General features: G+C 42.8%; 1 protein-coding gene across 5 annotated transcripts in view; it reads left to right on the top strand.

Moving 5' to 3' along the window:
• pot1 (protection of telomeres 1 homolog) overlaps positions 1-20,677 on the top strand; it is a 93,847-nt gene that overhangs the window by 6,960 nt on the left and 66,210 nt on the right. For 2 of the 5 annotated variants that reach the window (XM_015965653.3, XM_054746528.2), the window contains 5 exons: positions 3,108-3,231; positions 9,496-9,568; positions 9,671-9,756; positions 19,542-19,649; positions 20,267-20,341. In XM_015965653.3, coding sequence (XP_015821139.1) covers positions 3,118-3,231; positions 9,496-9,568; positions 9,671-9,756; positions 19,542-19,649; positions 20,267-20,341 — 456 coding nt within the window. In that variant the 5' untranslated portion in view covers positions 3,108-3,117. The remainder of the gene's footprint in view (positions 1-3,107; positions 3,232-9,495; positions 9,569-9,670; positions 9,757-19,541; positions 19,650-20,266; positions 20,342-20,677) is intronic. The other 3 variants (XM_054746531.2, XM_054746530.2, XM_054746529.2) reach the window with 2 other exon arrangements.

Raw genomic sequence — 20,677 nt, 5'->3', positions numbered from 1 at the left:
CGATGACCACGCAATGTTGCAGAGACATGTCAACCACGACAGCCCTACAACCTCCATAGCCTCAGAAATGACGCGGTTCACCCGCGGCTCGCAAAAAAATAAAATAGAACAGACTTCCGAAACGATCGCTGCACGGCGCTTCGGCGGCCCATGGTCTGTAGAATAGGATCACAAGGGTGCCGAATGAAGGCGGTCCCCGTTTCGTGGCGCTTCGGCAGCCGGTGTGTCCCCGGCGTGAGGATGACACACAGGCGCTGTTCTTGGTGCTGAAATGGTTGGGACTGGAGAGACAGTGGGCACAGCAGCAAAAGCTAGACTGGGGGCCGAGGAGCCTATTACAAGGACCGTAACACAAACTAGCCAAGTATAGTAACAGTGTTTGTGTTTTCTTCTTCTAGTTGGTGTTACAGATTGCATGTTTCCAGGGTGTACTGCTGCCCTCTGCTGTTTCTTTCAGGTTAAATCATGTCAAAGTGCAAGTGAGAAATGCAGAGTATTTTCTTGTATGTCCCTAAACACCACCATATTTAAAGATGACATGACTATGAGGCGTCGGCTTCAGCTTATTTGTATAAAAAAAGGACATGTTTGTTAACAGAGACACAGCATTTGATAGTAAACAAGTAAACCAGCTCAGTGACGTAGTGGTAGAGTGTCCTCCCTGGGACTGGGAGAGTGGGGTGCGATTCCCGGTTGGGTCATACCAAAGACTTTAAAAAATGGGACCCAAAATATCCCTGCTTGACACTCCGCTTTAAGGGGTTGGATTGGGAGGGTTGAACCACCAGACAGTTTCCGAGCGCAGCTACTGCTGCAGCTCACCGCTCCCCTCCATGGGGATGGACCAAATGCGGAGATGAATTTCACCAGTGTGTGATGATGACTATGGGACTTTAACTTTAAAAGTATTACACAATGTGCCTTTAATGTGCATCTCTGATAAATACTGAGCACTGACTTGTCCTGTGCAGTGGGTTCCTTCCAAATGCTCTCACTCACGTGTTGTCTTAACCACATGTCCCTCTCTAGAGTCCCTAATAACAGTTGTAAGTCAGTGCACTTGGGTTGTTTTAAAGTGTTTATGCTTTCTGAAAATATCGCCATTATTAAAACAGTTCAGAGTCATTAGAATGGAACAGCTGCTGTTTAACATGCTCTTTTCTTTAAAACATGATTGTAAAGTGCACCAACATTAATAAAAACTCATGTATTTAGCAAAAGCAGCATCATGATTTCATTTTCTTTGGGCATGTGGAGACTAAAAAAAACGGATACAAGAGCACCCTCTGCTGGTTCAAAACGCTAAAGTGAAAGGTTGTGTTGTGCATCATCAGTTGAAGATGCTGATTCAGCTCCTCTAACAACTGGTCTTTGGCTGAAAGGCCTAACATGCTGTAGACCAAACATCCCACATGTCTGTCGGTACACATAGCAGCTATTAAAGCTATTAAAGGTTTCTGGTTCTCCAGTTATAAACTCACATATATGTTTAAAGTGAAGCTGATGCTAGCTCACTTGACTGCTTGGGTCATCAGATATATTCATATAGGTAAGATAGGGTCTCCTTTGTGGTAAAGCCCAGTAAATTCCAGTGTTTTGAGTTTTAATCTCGTGATTGTGTTGCTAAAAATACCACTTTTGGATCACTTAGTAAAACGTGATCGATAAAGAATGCAGAGGCTCTCAGCTTTTATGTTAATGTTTAAGTTTTGTTGTGTTGTGCTCTTTCAGTCTGTTGAAGTAAAATGGTGACGCTGAGAGGACATTTCCATCTCCAGTGAGTCATCAGAGCTTCTAAAGTTTTTTCTCTAGAGTGACTCTCAGATGTTCAGGCTGCTGAACCTCCAGGTCTAGGTGATCTCCCTGAACTCTTAAATGAATCACAGTCTTGCTCTAATTCAGGCCTCGAGCTCTACCCCTCTGGTCTTATTTGAGTTTTTTTTGGTTACTTCCTGTCTGCCTGACAGAGTGACCGACTGTACGGTTGGCTGATCAGCCTGTCTGCCTCGCGGGATGTTCCTGCTCCACCGTCCTCGGATGGCGAGATACCACCAAGGGATTCGCTAGTCAAATCTGGCCTATGTCAAACTAATGAGCTCTGACTGGAAGCAATGTGCTACCTGTTGGGAACACGGCCAAATCTTTCCTGGCATTCTCCCTGAATTTACCTCACAGAATTTTACACTCCCGCCACGCTGTGGACACGGATGTGGTGTTTCCTGAAAGAGGGTTATTCTTGTAATGAGTTGGTGTGTGGTGGAGGACACACCAGAGATCCCAGTGAGTGTCAGCAGTTTAATGTCCCTTGCTTTCAGACAGATGGCAGACTGAAGCCTTTAGCCGCAGACTCAGAATGGACGAACAAGAGCTGACAGCTCCAGATGTTCTGTTGATGGTACAGTGTGTTGTCACTATTTCTTTGTAGAAATGGATGATGCTGGATTCAGTTTTACAGTAAAAATACAGTTGTTGGTACCCTTGTGCCCACTAAAGTCGCTGTAATAACAAGTAATAAAAATTAAATATTTACTGAAAATCAACAAATGAAAACCTTTGCTTTTTTATTGTGTTTAAGCTAAATAGTAATAAAAAATAAAACTAATGAAACTGTCCTGGACTTTGGTGAACACTCAGTGTTTAGTTGCTGAACATGTTTAGGCCATCTCTGCTATCATATGATTTCTGTACCTGTCAGCAGGTGTTTCAGCCAAATGTTCCTGGTTGGATTGAAGCTTTGAAATTGGTCATTATTCACCATTTTATGAACGCTAACTGTAAATAAACATTAACACTTAAATGAAAGTCGTAATATTTTTCCCATTGTATCCATTCATATTGTCTTATTATTGAATAACACAGTAAAATAATAATAATAATAATAATAGTGAATGAATTGAATGAACTGACAAAGTGCTCTTTGGAAAATCAGATAGTGTTTGTGTTTGGAAAAGCAATGAATTGTATTTGGTGACAAATGAATGAATGAATCTGTCTGAGTCATAGGTTCAGCTAGAATGTTTGCTTTGCAAAGTGACTTGAGATGACTTGAGTTGTCAACTGACTCTGTATATAAACTGAATTGAATCGGTTTTGTTTCTGTGTCTCAGGTTGATCATCATGCCCATCTACATACCCTCAGAGGGGAAAAATTCCCAGGTACCCACGCATCTGACCAGGATTTCCATCCCTCATGTCAGCATCAGCACCGACTCCACAAATAAAATCATCAAGGTTTGTTCCCAAATGAATTCAGTTTCCACCTTGGGGATTAATAAAGACAACCTTGAACCTTGAATGTTTCAGAAGCATCAGAACACTTAGAGGCAGAGAGAGGTAGTTTTCACATTACCGGTCTGATCATGTTGTTGAGCCCGTTTGGTCCCTCCGCTTGTAAAAAACTGCTCTATGATTAAAACTTTTAGAATTTAGACAAATTATTTTTAAAAAGTTGTCTATATGTTGTAGATATTTATATTTGTCTCCATTTTTTTATTTATTCAATTTTGGTTTAATTTTCACTAATTTCAGTAATCTAAAAGTGTTTTCTGAAGTGGAAACTTGCATCTGACTATCTTGAAGTGAATGAAAATGTACATGTGTGGAAAGCCAGCATGTCAAATTAAGAAGACTATTTAGCTTAAAACATCTTTTCATGTCTCTAAACAACCTAACATAGTGTATAAGGATATTGAAGAGATACAAAAAATTATATGTATATATATATATATATATATATATATATATATATATATATATATATATATAGTGAAGTGGCTCTACATTTTTCTAAAGACTGCATCCAAAGGCACATTTCAAACAGAAGGCAACCATTGGACAATCCACTTGTCAGTCTCACCAAACCGCCATACTTCCCTGGGTCCTCCACACATCACACACTCATGTATTTAGCAACAGAACACCACTGGTGTGAGAGGTTCTCCACTCAATAATATCAGAGAAGGAGAAACAGCTGCTACCACTTCTACTTTAGGACAAACTACCAGAGTCCCAAAAAGAAAAACACCATTTGAAGTCACGGACAACAAAAGAGGTTCGGACCTTCAAAAATGTCGACTGCTGTTTTGTGCTGTCTTGTGTCTTCTGGCAACGTGGGTTTCTCATTTTCAGTGTACATAGAACCAGTGAAGTTACACGAGGGGAGGAGTGATTGTTCTGTGTTTGTGTTCAAGACCTAGTGTGTTTGCAGATGTGCTATAGGAGCTTTAAGAATAACCAAATGAATCAGCAGCCTTTTAAAATCGAACAATTTCTATAAAAACTGGCTTCTTGTTTCAGAGTCGCCCCCTTGAGACACACTATACAGCAGGTACTGAAAGTATTCAGACCACGGTCAATTTTTCACTCTTTGTTATAAAATGAAATTCATGTTTTTTTTTCCCTCAATAAAGTACACACAGCACCCCACATTGACAGAAAAACATGTAATTTAAGAAATGTTTGCAGCTTTTAAAAGGCAAACTGCAATATCATGGTCCTAAGCATTCAGACCCTTAGCTTTGACACTCGTATATTTAACTCAGGTGCTTTCAGTTTCTTCTGATCATCCTTGAGATGGTCCTGCACCTTCATTTGAGTCCAACTGTGTTTGATTATACTGATTGGACTTGATTAGCAAAGCCACACACCTATCTATATTGGGCCATTCCCATCTGTACCGGGTCGGCCCGGGCCGGGTAGCCCCAGTCGGCCCCAGCCTGGCCCGGTTGATTCCACACATTCTTGTCTTAAGCCCATATGGGCTGATTCCACCCACCAATCAGAGGCTTGCTCTAATGGAAGGTGTGAATTTGCTGTCAGCAGTGGGTGTGTTGGCCCTGGTCAGCCTGAAGCAGACCCCCTCGAGAAGAGGGCTGAGAATGAGCCTTGGTTGGCCCGGAAAAATACCAGGCCACCCAGATATGTAAAACAACCTACGCTACCAGGCCCGGGCCGACCCGGTACAGATGGGAATGGCCCATATGAGACCTCACAGCTCACAATGCATGTCAGAGCAACTGAGAATCGTGAGGTCAAAGGAACTGCCTGAGGAGCTCAGAGACAGAATTGTGACAAGGCACAGATCTGGCCAAGGTTACAAAAACATCTCTGCTGCGCTTAAGGTTCCTCGGAGAAAAGTGGCTTCCATAATCCTTAAATGGAAGACGTCTGGGACGACCAGACCCCTTCCTAGAGCAGGCCATCCGGCCAAACTGAGCTACCGGGGGAGAAGAGCCTTGGAGAGGTAAAGAAGAGCCCAAAGATCACCGTGGCTGAGCTCTGGAGATGCAGTCAGGAAATGGGAGAAAGTTGTAGAAAGTCAACCATCACTGCAACCCTTCACTGGTCTGATGAGACCAAGATAAAACTGTTTGGCCTTAATTCTAAGCGTGTGAAGAAAATCAGGCACTTCTCATTACTTGTCCAATACAGTCCCCACAGTGAAGCATGGCAGTGGCAGTATCATGCTGTGGGGGTGCTTTTCACCTGCAAGGACAGGAAGACTGGTTGCAATTAAGGGAATGATGAATGAGACCAAGTACAGGGATATCTTGGATATATCTTCCCACATGACAGTGACCCTAAGCACACAGCAAAAACAACCAACGAGTGGCTTCACGGCAACTCTGACTGTTCTGGCCCAGCCAGAGCCCTGACTTAAATGGTAATGGTAAATGGCCTGTATTTGATATAGCACCTTCTAGAGTCCTGGAACACCCCAAGATGCTTTACAACACAATCATTCATTCACCCATTCACACACACACACACATTCATACGCTGGTGGTGATGAGCTACGATGTAGCCACAGCTGCCCTGAGGCACAGTGACAGGCGAGGCTGCCGAGCACTAGCGCCACTGGTCCGTCCGACCACCACCAGCAGGCAAGGGGAGTAAGTGTCTTGCCCAAGGACACAACAGCAGCAACAGACTGACCGGGGCTCAAGCCTGCAACCTTCCGATTACGGGGTGAGCACTTAACTCCTGTGCCACTGTCGCCTCAAACTTAAACCCAATTGAGCATCTCTGGAAAGACCTAAAAATGGCTGTCCACCAACGTTCACTATCCACTAACCCTAACCCAAATCCAAGTGTAAGAAACTTGTTGCATCTTTACCAAGAAGACACATAGCTGTATTGTCTCAAAAGTGTGCTTCTACTAGGGTCTGAATACTTAAGACCATGTGATATTTCAGTTTGTCTTTTTAAAATAAATCTACATACAGTTCTAAAATTCAGTGTTTTTCTGTCAATATGGGGTGTTGTGTGTACGCACATTAATGAGGAAAAAAAGTTTTTATTGATTTTAGCAAATGGCTGCAATTTAACTAAGTGAAACCATGAGCCATGAGGTGATGCTCAATCGTCTAGAGCATTATGTAGGGATTTCTGATCTGGCCTTGAGCTGGCTCAGATCATACAGGTCCTTCTCAAAAAATTTGCATATTGTGATCAAGTTCATTATTGTCTGTAATTTACTGATAAACATTAGACTTTCATATATATTAGATTCATTAAACACAACTGAAGTAGTTCAAGCCTTTTATTGTTTCTAATATTGATGATGTTGGCGTACAGCTCATGAAAACCCAAAACTCCTATCTCAAATAATTAGCATATTTCATCCGACCAAAAAAAGAAAAGTGTTTTTAATACAAAAAAAGTCAACCTTCGAATAATTATGTTCAATTATACACTCAATACTTGGTTGGGAATCCTTTTGCAGAAATGACTGCTTCAATGTTGCGTGGCATGGAGGCAATCAGCCTGTGGCACTGCTGAGGTGTTATGGAGGCCCAGGATGCTTCGATAGCGGCCTTAAGCTCATCCAGAGTGTTGGGTCTTGTGTCTCTCGACTTTGTCTTCACAATATCCCACAGATTCTCTATTGGGTTCAGGTCAGGAGAGTTGGCAGGCCAATTGAGCACAGTAATACCATGGTCAGTAAACCATTTACCAGTGGTTTTGGCACTGTGAGCAGGTGCAGGTAGTGCTAAAAAATGAAATCTTCATCTCCATAAAGCTTTTCAGCAGATGGAAGCATGAAGTGCTCCAAATCTCCTGATAGCTAGCTGCATTGACCCTGCCCTTGATAAAACACAGTGGACCAACACCAGCAGCTGACATGGCACCCCAGACCATCACTGACTGCGGGTACTTGACACTGGACTTCAGGCATTTTGCCATTTCCCTCTGCCCAGTCTTCCTCCAGACTCTGGCACCTTGATTTCTGAATGACATGCAAAATTTGCTTTCATCTGAAAAAAGTACTTTGGACCACTGAGCAACAGTTCAGTGCTGCTTCTCTGTAACCCAGGTCAGGCGCTTCTGCCGCTGTTTCTGCTTCAAAGGTGGCTTGACCTGGGTAATTGGTTTTAAACTCCTTTTAATGGTTTTAAGGCTTTGTATGAACTGGCTCCAGCTTATTTGATGGAGTTGGTGCAGCCTTATGTCCCTGCTCGAATGCTCTGCTCCGAGAGCCGGTCGCTGCTGGTGGCTCCTTGAGCTCGACTAAAGACGAGAGGGGATAGGGCGTTCTTCGTAGCAGGACCAACACTGTGGAACGCACTTCCCCTATTTGTAAGGCTTTCTCCATCAGTAGCAGTTTTTAAAACAAGGCTGAAGACCCACTTTTATGGTTTGGCTTTTAAATTTCTGGGTTAGATGTTGTTGATCTTTTACACAATTTTACTGTTTTTACTTGTTGGTTTTAATTGTCTTTGGTGATTTTATGAGTTTTAATTTGTTACTGTGCAGCACTTTGGTGGCATGCCTTATGCATGTAAGGGGCTCTATAAATAAAGATGATGATGATGATGAATTTTGATGGTAGGGATGTTCCGATCACATTTTTTTCATGGAGACCGGTGATTTGCTTTGTTGATGCCCAAAGGGAAAAGCCGACGGCGAAAGCAACTGTTTGAAGGCAGCGAATCACGTAGCTGTCCTTTCCAGCATGTTGAAAGCCCAGTGTGCACACCTTACAAGTGTCTGTAGTGCTGCCTTTGCTGTGTGGTTTAAAATACCATCAAGCTGCAGATGTTTTAGCTCCTGAGGAGACACGTTAGCTCTGTGTTAGCAGGCTTGCTAACAGTGGCACTTGGTGTCTGAGTTCTTGCCTGCCATCAATTGTGAGACATTACTGTTGTTTCCATACAAGAAACAAATATTATTGATCTAGAGGAATGTATTGAAATAAAAACGAAATCAATTTTATTCAATATGAAAATCTCTACCTCAGGAGGAATTTAAAAAGTTGTGTTTGTTGTTTTAAAAGGTTAAATCTGATTTATTTCTCCCGATTCCGATCCTTTCAAAAACACATGATCGGGCCCGATTTCTGATCACATGATCAGATCGGAGCATCCCTAATTGACGGGGGTCTGAATACTTTCCATACCCACTGTAAATTAGCTCTGGTGCTGCTGTGGTGCTAGATTTGCTTCAGTTTATTTTTATTTGGCATAGATTTAAGTTTGGCTTTTGAGTGCAGGTACAATGATCTTTCCTGTCAGAAGCATCAATCTGTTCATTTCAAACTTGTTTTGGATGCATTTGATCAGAACGTAGCAGAGATGAGTTTCTAAAAGCCAAACTAATAGTGTGGTCACCCTCAGGTTTGCAACTGGTGTCCCTGAAGCTCTGTTGTCGCTGCTTGGTTGTTCTCCTGTGGGTTTGGGTTAGGGCGCGGGTCTGACCCACCCCGGTGCGCTACTGCACCATTGGGAGGGAGAGAGAGAGGTTGCTTTCAGACCAGACCTTTTTAATAAATGGGAGAAACAGCTGAAACTGCAGAGGGAAAACTGTTGAAACTGAATCACAGGAGATGTCCTGTGTTTGGAAGTATTACGGGAACTGGCGTAAACAAGCTATTAACAGACGAGACTGTCACCCAGCGTATTTTACTGAGGACGTTTTTCTGCTCAACATGCCAAACCAGGTCCATATAACCAACGTTACGTTTTCAGAGATCGTCTCTGAACTCTTTTTTTGAGGGAGCTTTAGAGATGCTTACAAACGCGAGATAAACTAATTTCTTAATATTCTAACTTTTGTGCAACAATGAAAGCAAAAAACAGATGTTTTGATGTTCACAGTACGTGATTGTAATAGGGGTAGCAGTAGCTCGGGAGGTAGAGCGGGTTGTCCACTCATCGGAAGGTTGCAGGTTCAATATGTATAAATACCAGAGGTTGCTACAAAACTCACTGGTAAGTTAATGTACATCTGAAGTATATTTTTCCTGTTTTGAATTGAAATATATTTTGTAAGTTTTTTGTTTTGTTGAAAGTTAAAGAGCTTGAGTTTACAAAATAATGTCACGTTTATAGTTTCTGTGCCTCATTATTTTTAATTAAAATAGCTTTGGTGGCCCATATTATTGAACGATAAAAATGTGATTAATATAGATTAATTAATTACAAATCCCCTGATTAGATTCAGATGACATTTTTAACAGCGTGGAACTCCCAGTATTAATTTGAATATTTTTTACAGGGAAAAGTTCTTTTTAAAGGACCACTCTCAAAAACTGCACCTGGCAGCTTCGTGCTTAAAACCGTCATCCAAGGTACTAGCTGTTCAAGCAACTTGCTGTGTTCATTTATCATTACATTTAAATACCTTTCTGCTGCTTCTTTGTCTGGTTTTGATATTAGATTTTGTTTTTTAGAAGATGCGGTCTCTGAGAACTCCTCCATCAACACCTTCCTGTATGGAGTGCTGGCCAAGGACTTCAGTCACAGTGTCAGTCTGGAGGTTTGTTCAGCTCTTAATCCAAATCTGTGGGATGAAGTCACAGTTAGTTTAGGCTGAAGGGGCTTTGAAGCACAGCGTGACAACTGATGATGAATACTATTATTATTATTATTATTATTATTATTATTATTATTATTATAAGCTACTGAAAGGCAAACTGTTTTAACTGAGGCCATTTGATTTTGTGTTTCTTTTTACTGATATCTGATACACTGATATTGTCTAACTCTTAATTTCTGGTACCGATACAAACCGATATATTCGAGGTCGCTACCCTTAGGAAAAAGAAAAACTTAATCATTTTAGGTTACTAACATTACATCTTTCCTATCATGCAGGCTTAAACATTGTTGCAAAATGACTGCTTAAATGTAATTGGTGTGTTTTTACTGATGTCCGTATAGGACCACCTGACTAGTTTCTAGGGTCTGTGACAAAGGAAAATCATGTCTCTCTCTTGGCTGTTGGGCTGACTCTGGGAGTTTTCCTGAACCACACCTTTAGCTGCAGCTTCTCTCGCTGGATTCCAGTGCCACACGCTGTTGTGATGAAGTGTTGATTGAAATGAAGATGACATACATGGTGTCTGGCTGCGGAATCTAATTTACAGATTGAGTTTATTTTTTACTTCTTTGTGTTATGCTAAGTGGTTACAAACCCTGACGGTGTGTTTGTTGTCTCTTTCCATCCTTCTACAAGAGAACGCGTTTGGAAATTCACACAGAGCTCAAGTAGTCTCAGCTTCAGGCCAGGACTAAAAGATTCCTCTGTTTCTCTGATTAAAAGGAGCACAGCCCATCACAAACAGATCCTGCTTGTTACGCCCCTCTATTCAGTTGGCCTGGCTTTGTGCAGTCCCTGATTGCACTGAGTGGCTGCACCTGTGGGTGCAGGATAAAAGCCTGCTTGGTGCAGCTTCAGGGAGATCCCCTTGATAGCTCCTGCCTGTGTGGCAGTTGGTGAGGCTTTTTAGAGGCTGACTTTAAAGAAAGAATACTCTTATTTAGTGATGGTGAGAGGAAGTCCCACGAGGCATCATACCACTTTGGCCAATTGGTTCAAGAATGGGTTCGTCTCATGATGCCTTGTGTGCACACAAACCTCCTGCTGGCCAAGTTTATAACCACAGGCAGCTGTAGATCTAAGCCACTTAATGTGTGTTAGATTACATTTGCAACAGCATTTGGAAATGAATGAGTACCAAAGATAAATTAAAAAATAGGTTTCTACGCACAACATTACAAACGAGAAAATGCATATTTTTGGATATTCTCCGTAAATTATCCCAAAAATGGAAGTTTCATGTTAAAGCAGGTTGTGTAATAATGTTTTTCTCTCACAAGTGCTTGTGTAACTTGAACAAAATGTTGCCTACAGAACAGAGACTTCATTCATTTTTATTAAAAAATAGCAGTTTCTCATCAGTTTTAGGGTATAAGCTATTCCTTTTTTTGACACAACTTCACCAGCCTTTGAAAACACCCTTTCACAGGGGGCAGAAGATGCTGGCGTGCACAAAAACAAAAGTGCCAAACGGTTCAAATTGGGAAACCGATATCTTTACTTTCCCCAATGCTCCAGGGTTTTTTCCAGCCTGTTGTTTGGCTCTGACAGGTGGACCTCCGCAGTGGCATTTGCGGTCACGTTTTGACTCTTGTTGGCCTCCTGGACACTGGTGTCTAACGATGCCACAGTTTGCTTCCTGAAAAGGAAAACACATTTCATGTTACTCAGTGTTTTAATACGAATAATTGATTTCAAAATGGTACATTAGCCCCTGTCACATCATTAGAAGTGGAAGCCTGTGGGATTTCCTCTGCTTTGCGTTGAACGGATGATAGAGGACTCAGACGTCAGTCGCTTTATTGCTTCAGATGCTTCTGTTTGGCTGAAAAATCCTATCACCTTAAACCGGGGGTCCAGGAGGGTGGCAAGTGACAGGATGCTCATTGAATGCAGATTGTGAAGCTTCTCTCTGAGTTGCCTGATGAGCCACTCTCCCATTTCCAGTGCAACTGGAGGTGCTGGCTTTGTTACTTCCTCCTGAAGTGCTTGCTCCAGCATTTTCATTAGGGGGATCACTTTGGAGGCAGACACATTTTCCTCTGCTGATAGCTCCACAGTCTTATCATAAAATGGAGACAAGACATGCACCCTACAACAAGAGTAAACTCATCTGATGTTAAAAAGGGGATGTCATGTTGCAGGCCAGCTAATGCTGCTCCTACAGGCTCCCTTAGCTCCACCAAACGTTGTAGCATCAAATAAGTGCTGTTCCATCTGGTCTCCACTTCTTGTATTAGCATTAAGTTGTTCATTCCCAGATGATGCTGCACTTGTGCAAGTTTCTCCTTTAAAGGTACAAATGAATAAGTCATTATATCACACCACTAAGAAAAAACTAGTAGAATTAATTGGACTAAAGTGCAAGTGCTTACCTTTGCAGTGGTGCTGCTCCTAAAGTAGCCGACCACCTTTCTTGCTTTGGCCCGAATGTCAGAGCTCAGGGTTCTGGTCAAGGGCCTTCCTCACAGTCAGGTTCAGCATGTGGGCAATGCAAATACGGTGGCGAAGCTTCAGCTCTTTCACACGGGCAACCATATTTGGAGCACCATCAGTGACTAGAGATGTTCCGATACCAGTTTTTTCTGTCCGATACCGATTTCTATACGTGGGGTATAGGTATTTGCCGATACTAAGTACTAATCCGATAACAGTATTGTTTTATAAAGAGGTCTATTGAATTTATAATTCAAAGGTTTTGGTTTTATTATAGATTTGGGTGTATATTTTTGTTACTGTCATTGAATGGCCTATCAAAGTTCCAGAACTACGCTGCTCTGGGTGGCTGCATATTGGAGTAGCTCTGTTGACTATAAGTAAGTTTTGCCTTTTTTTGGACCTTTTTCTTCTAGTTTCTCAAGAAAAATGGTATTTTTTGGACATTTTACTTTTCTGTTTCTGGTGCTGTGAAGCTTAGAGGATTTTTAGTGCTATTTTTTGCACTTTTTGAGCATTTGTTATGATGTGTAACCATGGCAACAAGCTGGTTTACAATCGGGAGCAGATGATTAACATTGAAAAGGCTGAAATAATACCTCAGCTGAAGCCACAAATCCCAAATGAGCTAAAACGCAAGAAGTGTGGGTGCAGAGCGGGAGCAAAACAGAGACAAAGAAAGAGGAAATTCAAACCCTCTCTTCCATCGATCATAATGGGCAATGTGAGATCACTGGCCAACAAGATGGATGAACTCCAAGCCCTTTCAAGTACTCAGCCAGAGTATCGTCAGTGCAGTGTTATGTGTTTCACTGAGACGTGGCTGCAGGACCATATCCCAGATTTCAGCATCTCTCTGCCAGGATTCCTGACTGTATGAGCAGACAGAGATCTGAAAAGGAGCGGAAAAAGAAAAGGAGGTGGAGTGGCAGTGTTTGTCAAAATCAGATGGTGCCATCCATGTCTTGTTTCAGTGAAATGTCGTCTCTGCAGCTCAGATGTTGAACTCTTGGCAGTAAGTTGTCGCCCATATTATTTGCCAAGAGAGTTCACAAGTGTTGTCCTGGCATCCGTTTATATTCCACCTTCAGCCATTGCTGAAAGTGCATGTGATGCCATCAGTTCCATTGTCGCTAAGCTACAAACCCAGCACCCCAATGCATTTGTGGCTATATCTGGTGATTTTAATCATAACTCGCTCTCTGCCACACTTCCAACATTTCAACAGTTTGTCAGCTGCTCCACCAGAGAAAAAAAGACATTGGATTTGTGTTATGCAAATGTAAAGAATGTATACATGTCCAAAGCAAGACCTCCTCTGGGACAATCAGATCACAATCTTGTTTTTCTCTGCTCAGAATACAAACCACTTGTTCAGAGGCAACCTGTGACAAGAAGAACTGTGAGAAAATGCTCACAGGACGCTGAAGAAGCCCTACAGAGGAACAATATCAGAGATGTCTGGTCAGGGATGAAGAAGATCACAGGCTTCAAGCAGGGGAAGGATTGCACAGATGGCAGCCTGGACACAGCCAATGAACTGAACAAGTTCTTCAAGTTCAGGAACAAACCCAGCATCCTCCTCGCCTGTCCCCAGCCAATCAGACATCCCTTCCTCCTCTGATCCAACATTTTCCTGTCACACGCCAGCTCTTTTGTCGTCTAACACAGTCATGGACTCTTCTAGTTCTATAAATCTGTCTTCAACCAAGTCAGGAGATGCTGCTGCCCCATTTCCCTCCCCCTCCCACCTTTCTGTCTCTAGAAGTCAGGTGAAGAGGCAGCTGGAGAGACTGAACAGGAACAAGGCTGCAGGTCCAGATGGTGTCAGCCCCAGAGTACTGAAGCCCTGTGCAGAGCAGCTCTGTGGGATTCTGCAGCACCTCTTCAACCTCAGCCTTGCCCAGGAGAAGGTTCCAGTCCTGTGGAAGACATCCTGCCTTGTTCCAGTTCCAAAGAAAACTCGCCCATCAGTCAGTGACGACTACAGACCGGTTGCCCTGACAACCCACATCATGAAGGTCCTGGAGAGACTCCTGTTGGTCCACCTGAACAAGCAAACTAGGACATATCAGGACCCGCTGCAGTTTGTTTATCGCCATGGAGTTGGAGTTGAAGATGCCATCATCCAGCTGCTTCAACCAATCCACTGTCTTCTGGACAAAGCAGGCAGCACTGTCATGGTCATGTTCTTTAATTTCTCCAGTGCATTTAACACAATCCAGCCTGATGTACTTTGCCAGAAACTCCAGAAGACACAGGTGGGGACCTCAACTATTGCCTGGATTAAAGACTACCTGACAAACAGACCACAGTTTGTGAGGCTGAAGAACTGCACATTAACCCGACGATCAGTAACATTGGAGCACCACAGGGGACTGTACTCTCACCATTCCTTTTCACCCTGTACACCTCAGACTTCCAGTACAAATCAGAGACCTGTCATCTACAGAAATACTCAGATGACTCTGCAGTTGTCGGGTGTATCAGAGATGGACATGAAGCTGAGTACAGAGAGCTGGTGGAGCGCTTTGTGGCATGGTGTGGAAACAATCATCTGACCTTGAACATGAACAAAACAAAGGAGATGATTTTAGACTTCAGAAGAAACAGGGTGGAGTCAAACACTGTTTCCATCATGGGAGAAGAAGTGGAGGTGGTGAGGAATACAAATACCTTGGAGTTAACCTGGACAACAGACTGGACTGGAGAAAGAACAGCGAAGCCGTTTACAAGAAGGGGCACAGCAGACTGCACTTCTTGAGGATGCTTAGGTCCTTCAATGTCTGTAGCAAGATGCTGCAGATCTTCTACATGTCTGTTGTTGAGAGTGTAATCTCTTCAGCCATCGTCTGTTGGGGTAGCAGCATCAGAAGCAGGGACCTGAAAAGGCTCAACAACTAAATAAAAATGGCTGGTTCTGTTCTGGGGACGACTGTGGAACCACAATGTTGGTGGCTACACTAAAAAGTTTCTCACTGTCCACACTGGTAATAGGAGCAGAGAGGAACTTGGCTGCAGCCAGGGTGGGAAACCGAACTTGGTTAACCTCCCAGTATAGGTACGGGTTGTTCGACTGAGAAATGGTTGACTCTGACAAACAAGTCTTCAGTTGGACTAGTGTGGTTGCATTGCTTGCCCCACCTTGTACATCCAGTTCCTGAAGGATTTCATCAAACAAGACCTTCAAGTTTCTCTGTCTGCCACTGCTGCTTGGTTGTTCCTCCATCCGAGGAGTTTTGTGAGGGTTTTCTGGCATGGGCTCTGACTCCTCAGCTGTGGTGGACTTGCTTGGTGACTGCATTTTCTCCATTTTTTGCAGTAGCATCTCCTTTGCACGCATAATGCACTTTGAAACTGTGAAGAACCTAAAATGACAAGCAGAAATTATTTAACAAAAAGAACTTTTTTGTGACAAGAATGTTAAAAGAATAGTAACCATTTGTTCTGCTATACAGTTATTTTATTAATGTCAATTAATCAGTAATTCATTACAATAAATATGTAAATGTAGTAAATTAAGTCAACAATAAAAGCTTGCTAATTGTTTATAAATTCATGATATTTATTTAACGTTATTGAATTGTTTTTTAAAGAAATACTTATTAATTATTTAAAGATGATTTATCTGTCTTTGAAACGTGGATCCAAAAGAGTTGCAACTGCATACAATAGCTCTTCCTCAATGGTGCAGAATCGCTTATTGACAGCCTCAAGGACTGTACTTTTCATAGTTTTGATGCCAGTGTCGTTCTTGTTTTCTCGAAAGAAGGCATTTTACTATGCTGACAGATGAGATGACTTCAGCAGCAGATGAGGTGGAAGAACTCAGATGTCTTGCCAGCTCCTCAAATGGTTCCAAAACAGTAATAGTCTTCTCCAGCAAGGACCACAGATTAGCTGTCAGGGTGGCTGGTAGTTCGTGGTCAGCTCCATATGCTGAAATGGACCTCTTTTGCTCCAATAAACTTTCAACCATGTAGGTGCTGTTCCACCTTGTGGACACATCTGGTTGCAAATGCTTAGTTGGAACTATTAGCTCCTTCTGAATACCCTCCAGGTGTTTAGTGACAGTTGGTGAGTGCTTAAAGTGGGAAACAATCTTCCTACCATTCGCCAGGGCATCAATTACGCTTCTCTGGGACAGCAACCCTTCCTTCATCACCAACATGAGACTGTGTGAAAAGCACCCTAAACTTTTTATATTCATTGCTTCCATGGCTTTTTCATGTTGCTTGCATTATCACGCAAGACAACGTGCACACAGGACTTTGGTATTTTCCATTTTTCCAGCATTCCCTGATTAGCTTTGGCAATTGCTTTTCCTGTTTGAGAACCACGAATCTCATTAGCATGTAGCACTGCTCTTTGGTCCCAGTGTGCCGTCAAACTCAGTAAAGACATAGGTGACACATCTGAGGTCCAAATGTCTGTTGTAAAACTTATTGCAGCAAAGTATTTTTGCTTGTGTGAAATATGCTGACTCATGGTTTCATATAGTCTCAGCGATGAGCTTCCGTCCTGGCAAAGAGTAACGTGGCTCCAAGTGTTCAACGAGGCGGCGAAAGCCAACGTTTTCTACAACGGACAGCGGCTGGTCATCCAGGACAATAAATTCTAAAACTTTGTCCGTTATTGCAGTGGCCTTCTTGCTGTCTTGGGTATATTTCTTGCGGCTCTTAAAGGCGTTTAACAGTGTTTGTTGTTGCTGTGGTTCGCTTCGCTTCTCCTTTAAGGCAATACATTCTCCATGCTCTTTATGTGCTGACAGCCCAAGTGCTTAATAAGGTTGCTCATGTTGAATTTGGCAGCATTCACACCTCCCCTGGAAACTTCTGCGTGGCATATTAGGCATGTAGCCGTCCTGCTAGTAGGGTTTTCTAAAGAAAAGAAACACCAAATTGCTGACATACTGCTAATGCTAAGCGCTAGCAAAACAATGCCTCGTGTGCAGCGGGTCCCACTCTGCCTAGCAAGATTGCGTCTCTTCCTTTGTCTCTGTCTTGTGGAGTTTGGCAGGGGAAGATCCCGTTTACGTGGTATCGGTTCATGTTTAAAAATAAGTACTCGCCAATCCAAATACCCTCATTTTTGCCAGAATCCGCAAGTATTTCCAATGCTAGCATTGGCTCATCCCTATCATTGACCATGTATGCCTCCTTGCTAGTGATTCCCCAATCCTCCATCAGGGAAGCTTTCACACGAGCTATATTTACAGCAGTGTGCGATTGGGGGAATGCCTGCACACCCAACAGCACTGAACCTAGTTTGGTTTTGTCGTCTACAAAATGGCAGGTTACAGCAAGGTAGACATCCATGTTGATAGAAGTCCACATGTCAGAAGTAAGGTTTATAGCTGCCACTTTTCCACTTGAGCCTTAGCCTTCTCTTTAGCTGATTCATATCTGACCTCCACCATGGCCTTCAGAGCCTAAAGGGAAAGTAATATATATACAGCTAAATAGTGTAACATACTCATTTATAATATGCATGCCACCGTACATACCTGCCTTGTGTGAAAAAACACAATTGGGATCTAGTTTGGACACAAATGTTCGGAATCCAACATCCTCCACAATGGTGAAGGGCTGTGTATCCTTCACCATCATGGAGACCAGGGCCTCATCCAGCTCTAGCTTTCTAGCAGGCCTCTATTCAGTTGGCCTGGCTGTGTGCAGTCCCTGATTGCACACAGCCAGAGTGGCTGCACCTGTGGTTGCAGGATAGAATCCTGTTTGGTGCAGCTTCAGGGAGATCACCTTGATTGCTCATGCTCATGTTGCAGTTGAGGCCTTTTGGAGTAAAAATACTCTTAACTCACACAATGTCCAGACCTCCTCCTTATGTAGTGATCCCACGAGCGGGGTCGTAACGCTGGTGTTTTCATCTGGAAATCCTTCTTTTTTTTGCTTTTGCTCCATTTTGCATAAAATTATGCCAGTTGATCAAAGTCATTTGTGATGAGATTTTGATCTCGGTTGAGTTCCTCGTAACAGCTGAGAAACTCACATGTATGTCCAACAGGACCTGGTCCTGCAGAAAGATCATGTTAACACCTGTAAGGTCCATAGACTGATCCTCCATATTGGATTTATATTTTCTGTCTGGCGCTGGTCTCATATACAGATGGGTAGTTTCTTCAGTAAATCCAGTTCCATTCAGGAACGCATCAGTGGTTCTTCCAGGGTTAATAATGTGGTTATACCCCACCCTGTAGGATAGGTCTCCACTCAGTGGTGGGCTGTCCCGTGGGTTTAAGGGATCGTTTTGGTTTGTTTCTGTGGAAGGTGAAACAGTTTGCTTTGCCTTGAGGATGTTTTATAATGTAATGGTTTTGAATTGAGAAACTGTTTCAGCACTGTTCTGGAAGTCGGATCAGTCTACAGTCCGACCCTGGAGCCCTAGAAGGTCTTTAGACTGGTTTTGTACAAATATGCTGTTCTGTCCATTTTGTGCAGCAACAAAATTCTGTTTGCTCTTCACATCCTTTTCACCCTTGTCAAACTGCAGACTGGAGCTTATTATATTTTTAATGATGTCACAATCACTACCCTGCACAAAGATGAGGCTTCTTCACCTTCTTATTTTGTTTAAGAGTGAATCTTAAATGTGCCTTTTACAGGGCTTTCTGTTGTATTTTTAGTTCCATGTTGATCAGTTAGACTAAAATGTCCCTTTACATGACTTCATTTAGTGTTTATCTGCACAAGTTGTTGCCAGGGTAACCACATGTAAACAGAAGAGCCTGGAGAACAAAAGTATACATGCGGCTGAGGATTATTTGCTGAGTTAACTCGGACTTGGGTGACACACACCGACACACCTGTGCCTCTGGGTGAAGGTGAAGGCCGAGTTGAGTGTGTTAGTGTCACAGGAGGGCAATACTTCAGCGATAATCCTCCTTAGCAGCGTCTCACTAGGCTTCTGGTTCCGTTCTCTGAGAACTCACAGCCCAGGAAGTCAGCGCAGCCCGAGCAGCTGCAGCGCTCGGCAGTGGATCAGACATCCTTAAGGATGTTTATCTCTGCAAGATGATGATGATTCAGATGATCTGCTGTCTTGTTATCAGCCCTGAGTGGACGCTGACAGGCCAAACACAACACTATCTTCACTTTTCACACCAGATTATTATCTGAGTCTTGTTGTGATGTCTTGCTTAGCGTCTCCAAGGATGCAACATCTGCTGCTTCAGTCTGTCCGCCTTCTGGGAGGACAGATATGTATTTGTCACAGCAGTAATTCCTTGTTGTTTTTAAGTCTGTTGTTTGTCTTGTGTTTTTCTGCAGGATGTGGTGGTGGTCTCTGGCTTCACTGTAGGAAAATCTCCCACCGCCAAATCAGACAAGCGTCACCCCTTTAACCTGCTTCTGACATCAGACCAAGCATGCATCTATGTGAGCACTTTAATTAACCTGTTTTTTCAGTACTGCATAAATAATAATGACTTCTAGGTTTAGGGTTAGGCATGTTGTGTGTTAGGGTTAGGGTTGCAGACGTACTGCTCCCCTCACTATCTGCACCTCTGCATGTCTTCCTGGTGTCGTGTTGTAAATAAAAGCTCAAGGCTTTGACAGTTCAGATTAGAACACAAGATTGTCCACATGACTCGGTCTGTGTTGCACAGGCAGGAAAACGACCTCAATGACATCTGATGATGTTTCTGTTCATCTATATTTAGTTTTCCCAGTCCCACAAAAAATGCCATAAATGATCATTTTCACCTAGGTCCTGATTATTAGTAAGTCTATTGACTGCTGTCAGATCAGTCCTGTTGCTGGCGCCGGTGAGGAGGAAACAATCTATTATTTTGTTCTTGTCTTCATGAAAGACAAAGAGGTCAAAACACAAGTTAATCATTCTCTGCTTTTGTTTCACTTTCACAGCAAAGGTCAGACACTGATATCATCAGCTTCTGTCAGTCTCTGTCAGGGTTAAACTGGCTGTTAATTGTTTCAGTTAGTTTGTTTCTAGTTTTGTCTCTTGGGTTTGACAACTTCTCTGTCCTACAAAGGTGGCACACCAGCAGCCACCTCCAGACCCTGGACCTTCATCTGCCAGCAACAGGAGTTCCTCCCTCACTGCTAAGGTGAGTCAGTCAATGGACGAGAGCATTGTTGTCATCTTGGTTCATGTATAGTCAGTCGGCCAGTTAGTTAGATGATTTATAAAGCACATCCCTGCCACCAGCCAAGGAGGCTCAAGGGGCTGTACAAAGTATAAAAACAGATGAGGCGGATGGCACAAATAAATCCACGGCTCAAAAAATAAATGGAACACAAAAATAAGACATCTTAGATCCGAATGAATCAAAGATTCTTACTAAAGACTTTGTTTTTTACATAGTTGAATGTGCTGACAACAAAATCACACAAAAATGACCAATGGAAATCAAATGTATCAACCCATGAGGTCTGGATTTGAG

Source organism: Nothobranchius furzeri, chromosome 14, assembly GCF_043380555.1.
Source record: "Nothobranchius furzeri strain GRZ-AD chromosome 14, NfurGRZ-RIMD1, whole genome shotgun sequence".
Lineage (NCBI taxonomy): Eukaryota > Metazoa > Chordata > Actinopteri > Cyprinodontiformes > Nothobranchiidae > Nothobranchius > Nothobranchius furzeri.
The sequence above is the reverse complement of the archived record's forward strand: the minus strand, read 5'-3'. Positions and strand labels throughout refer to the sequence as shown.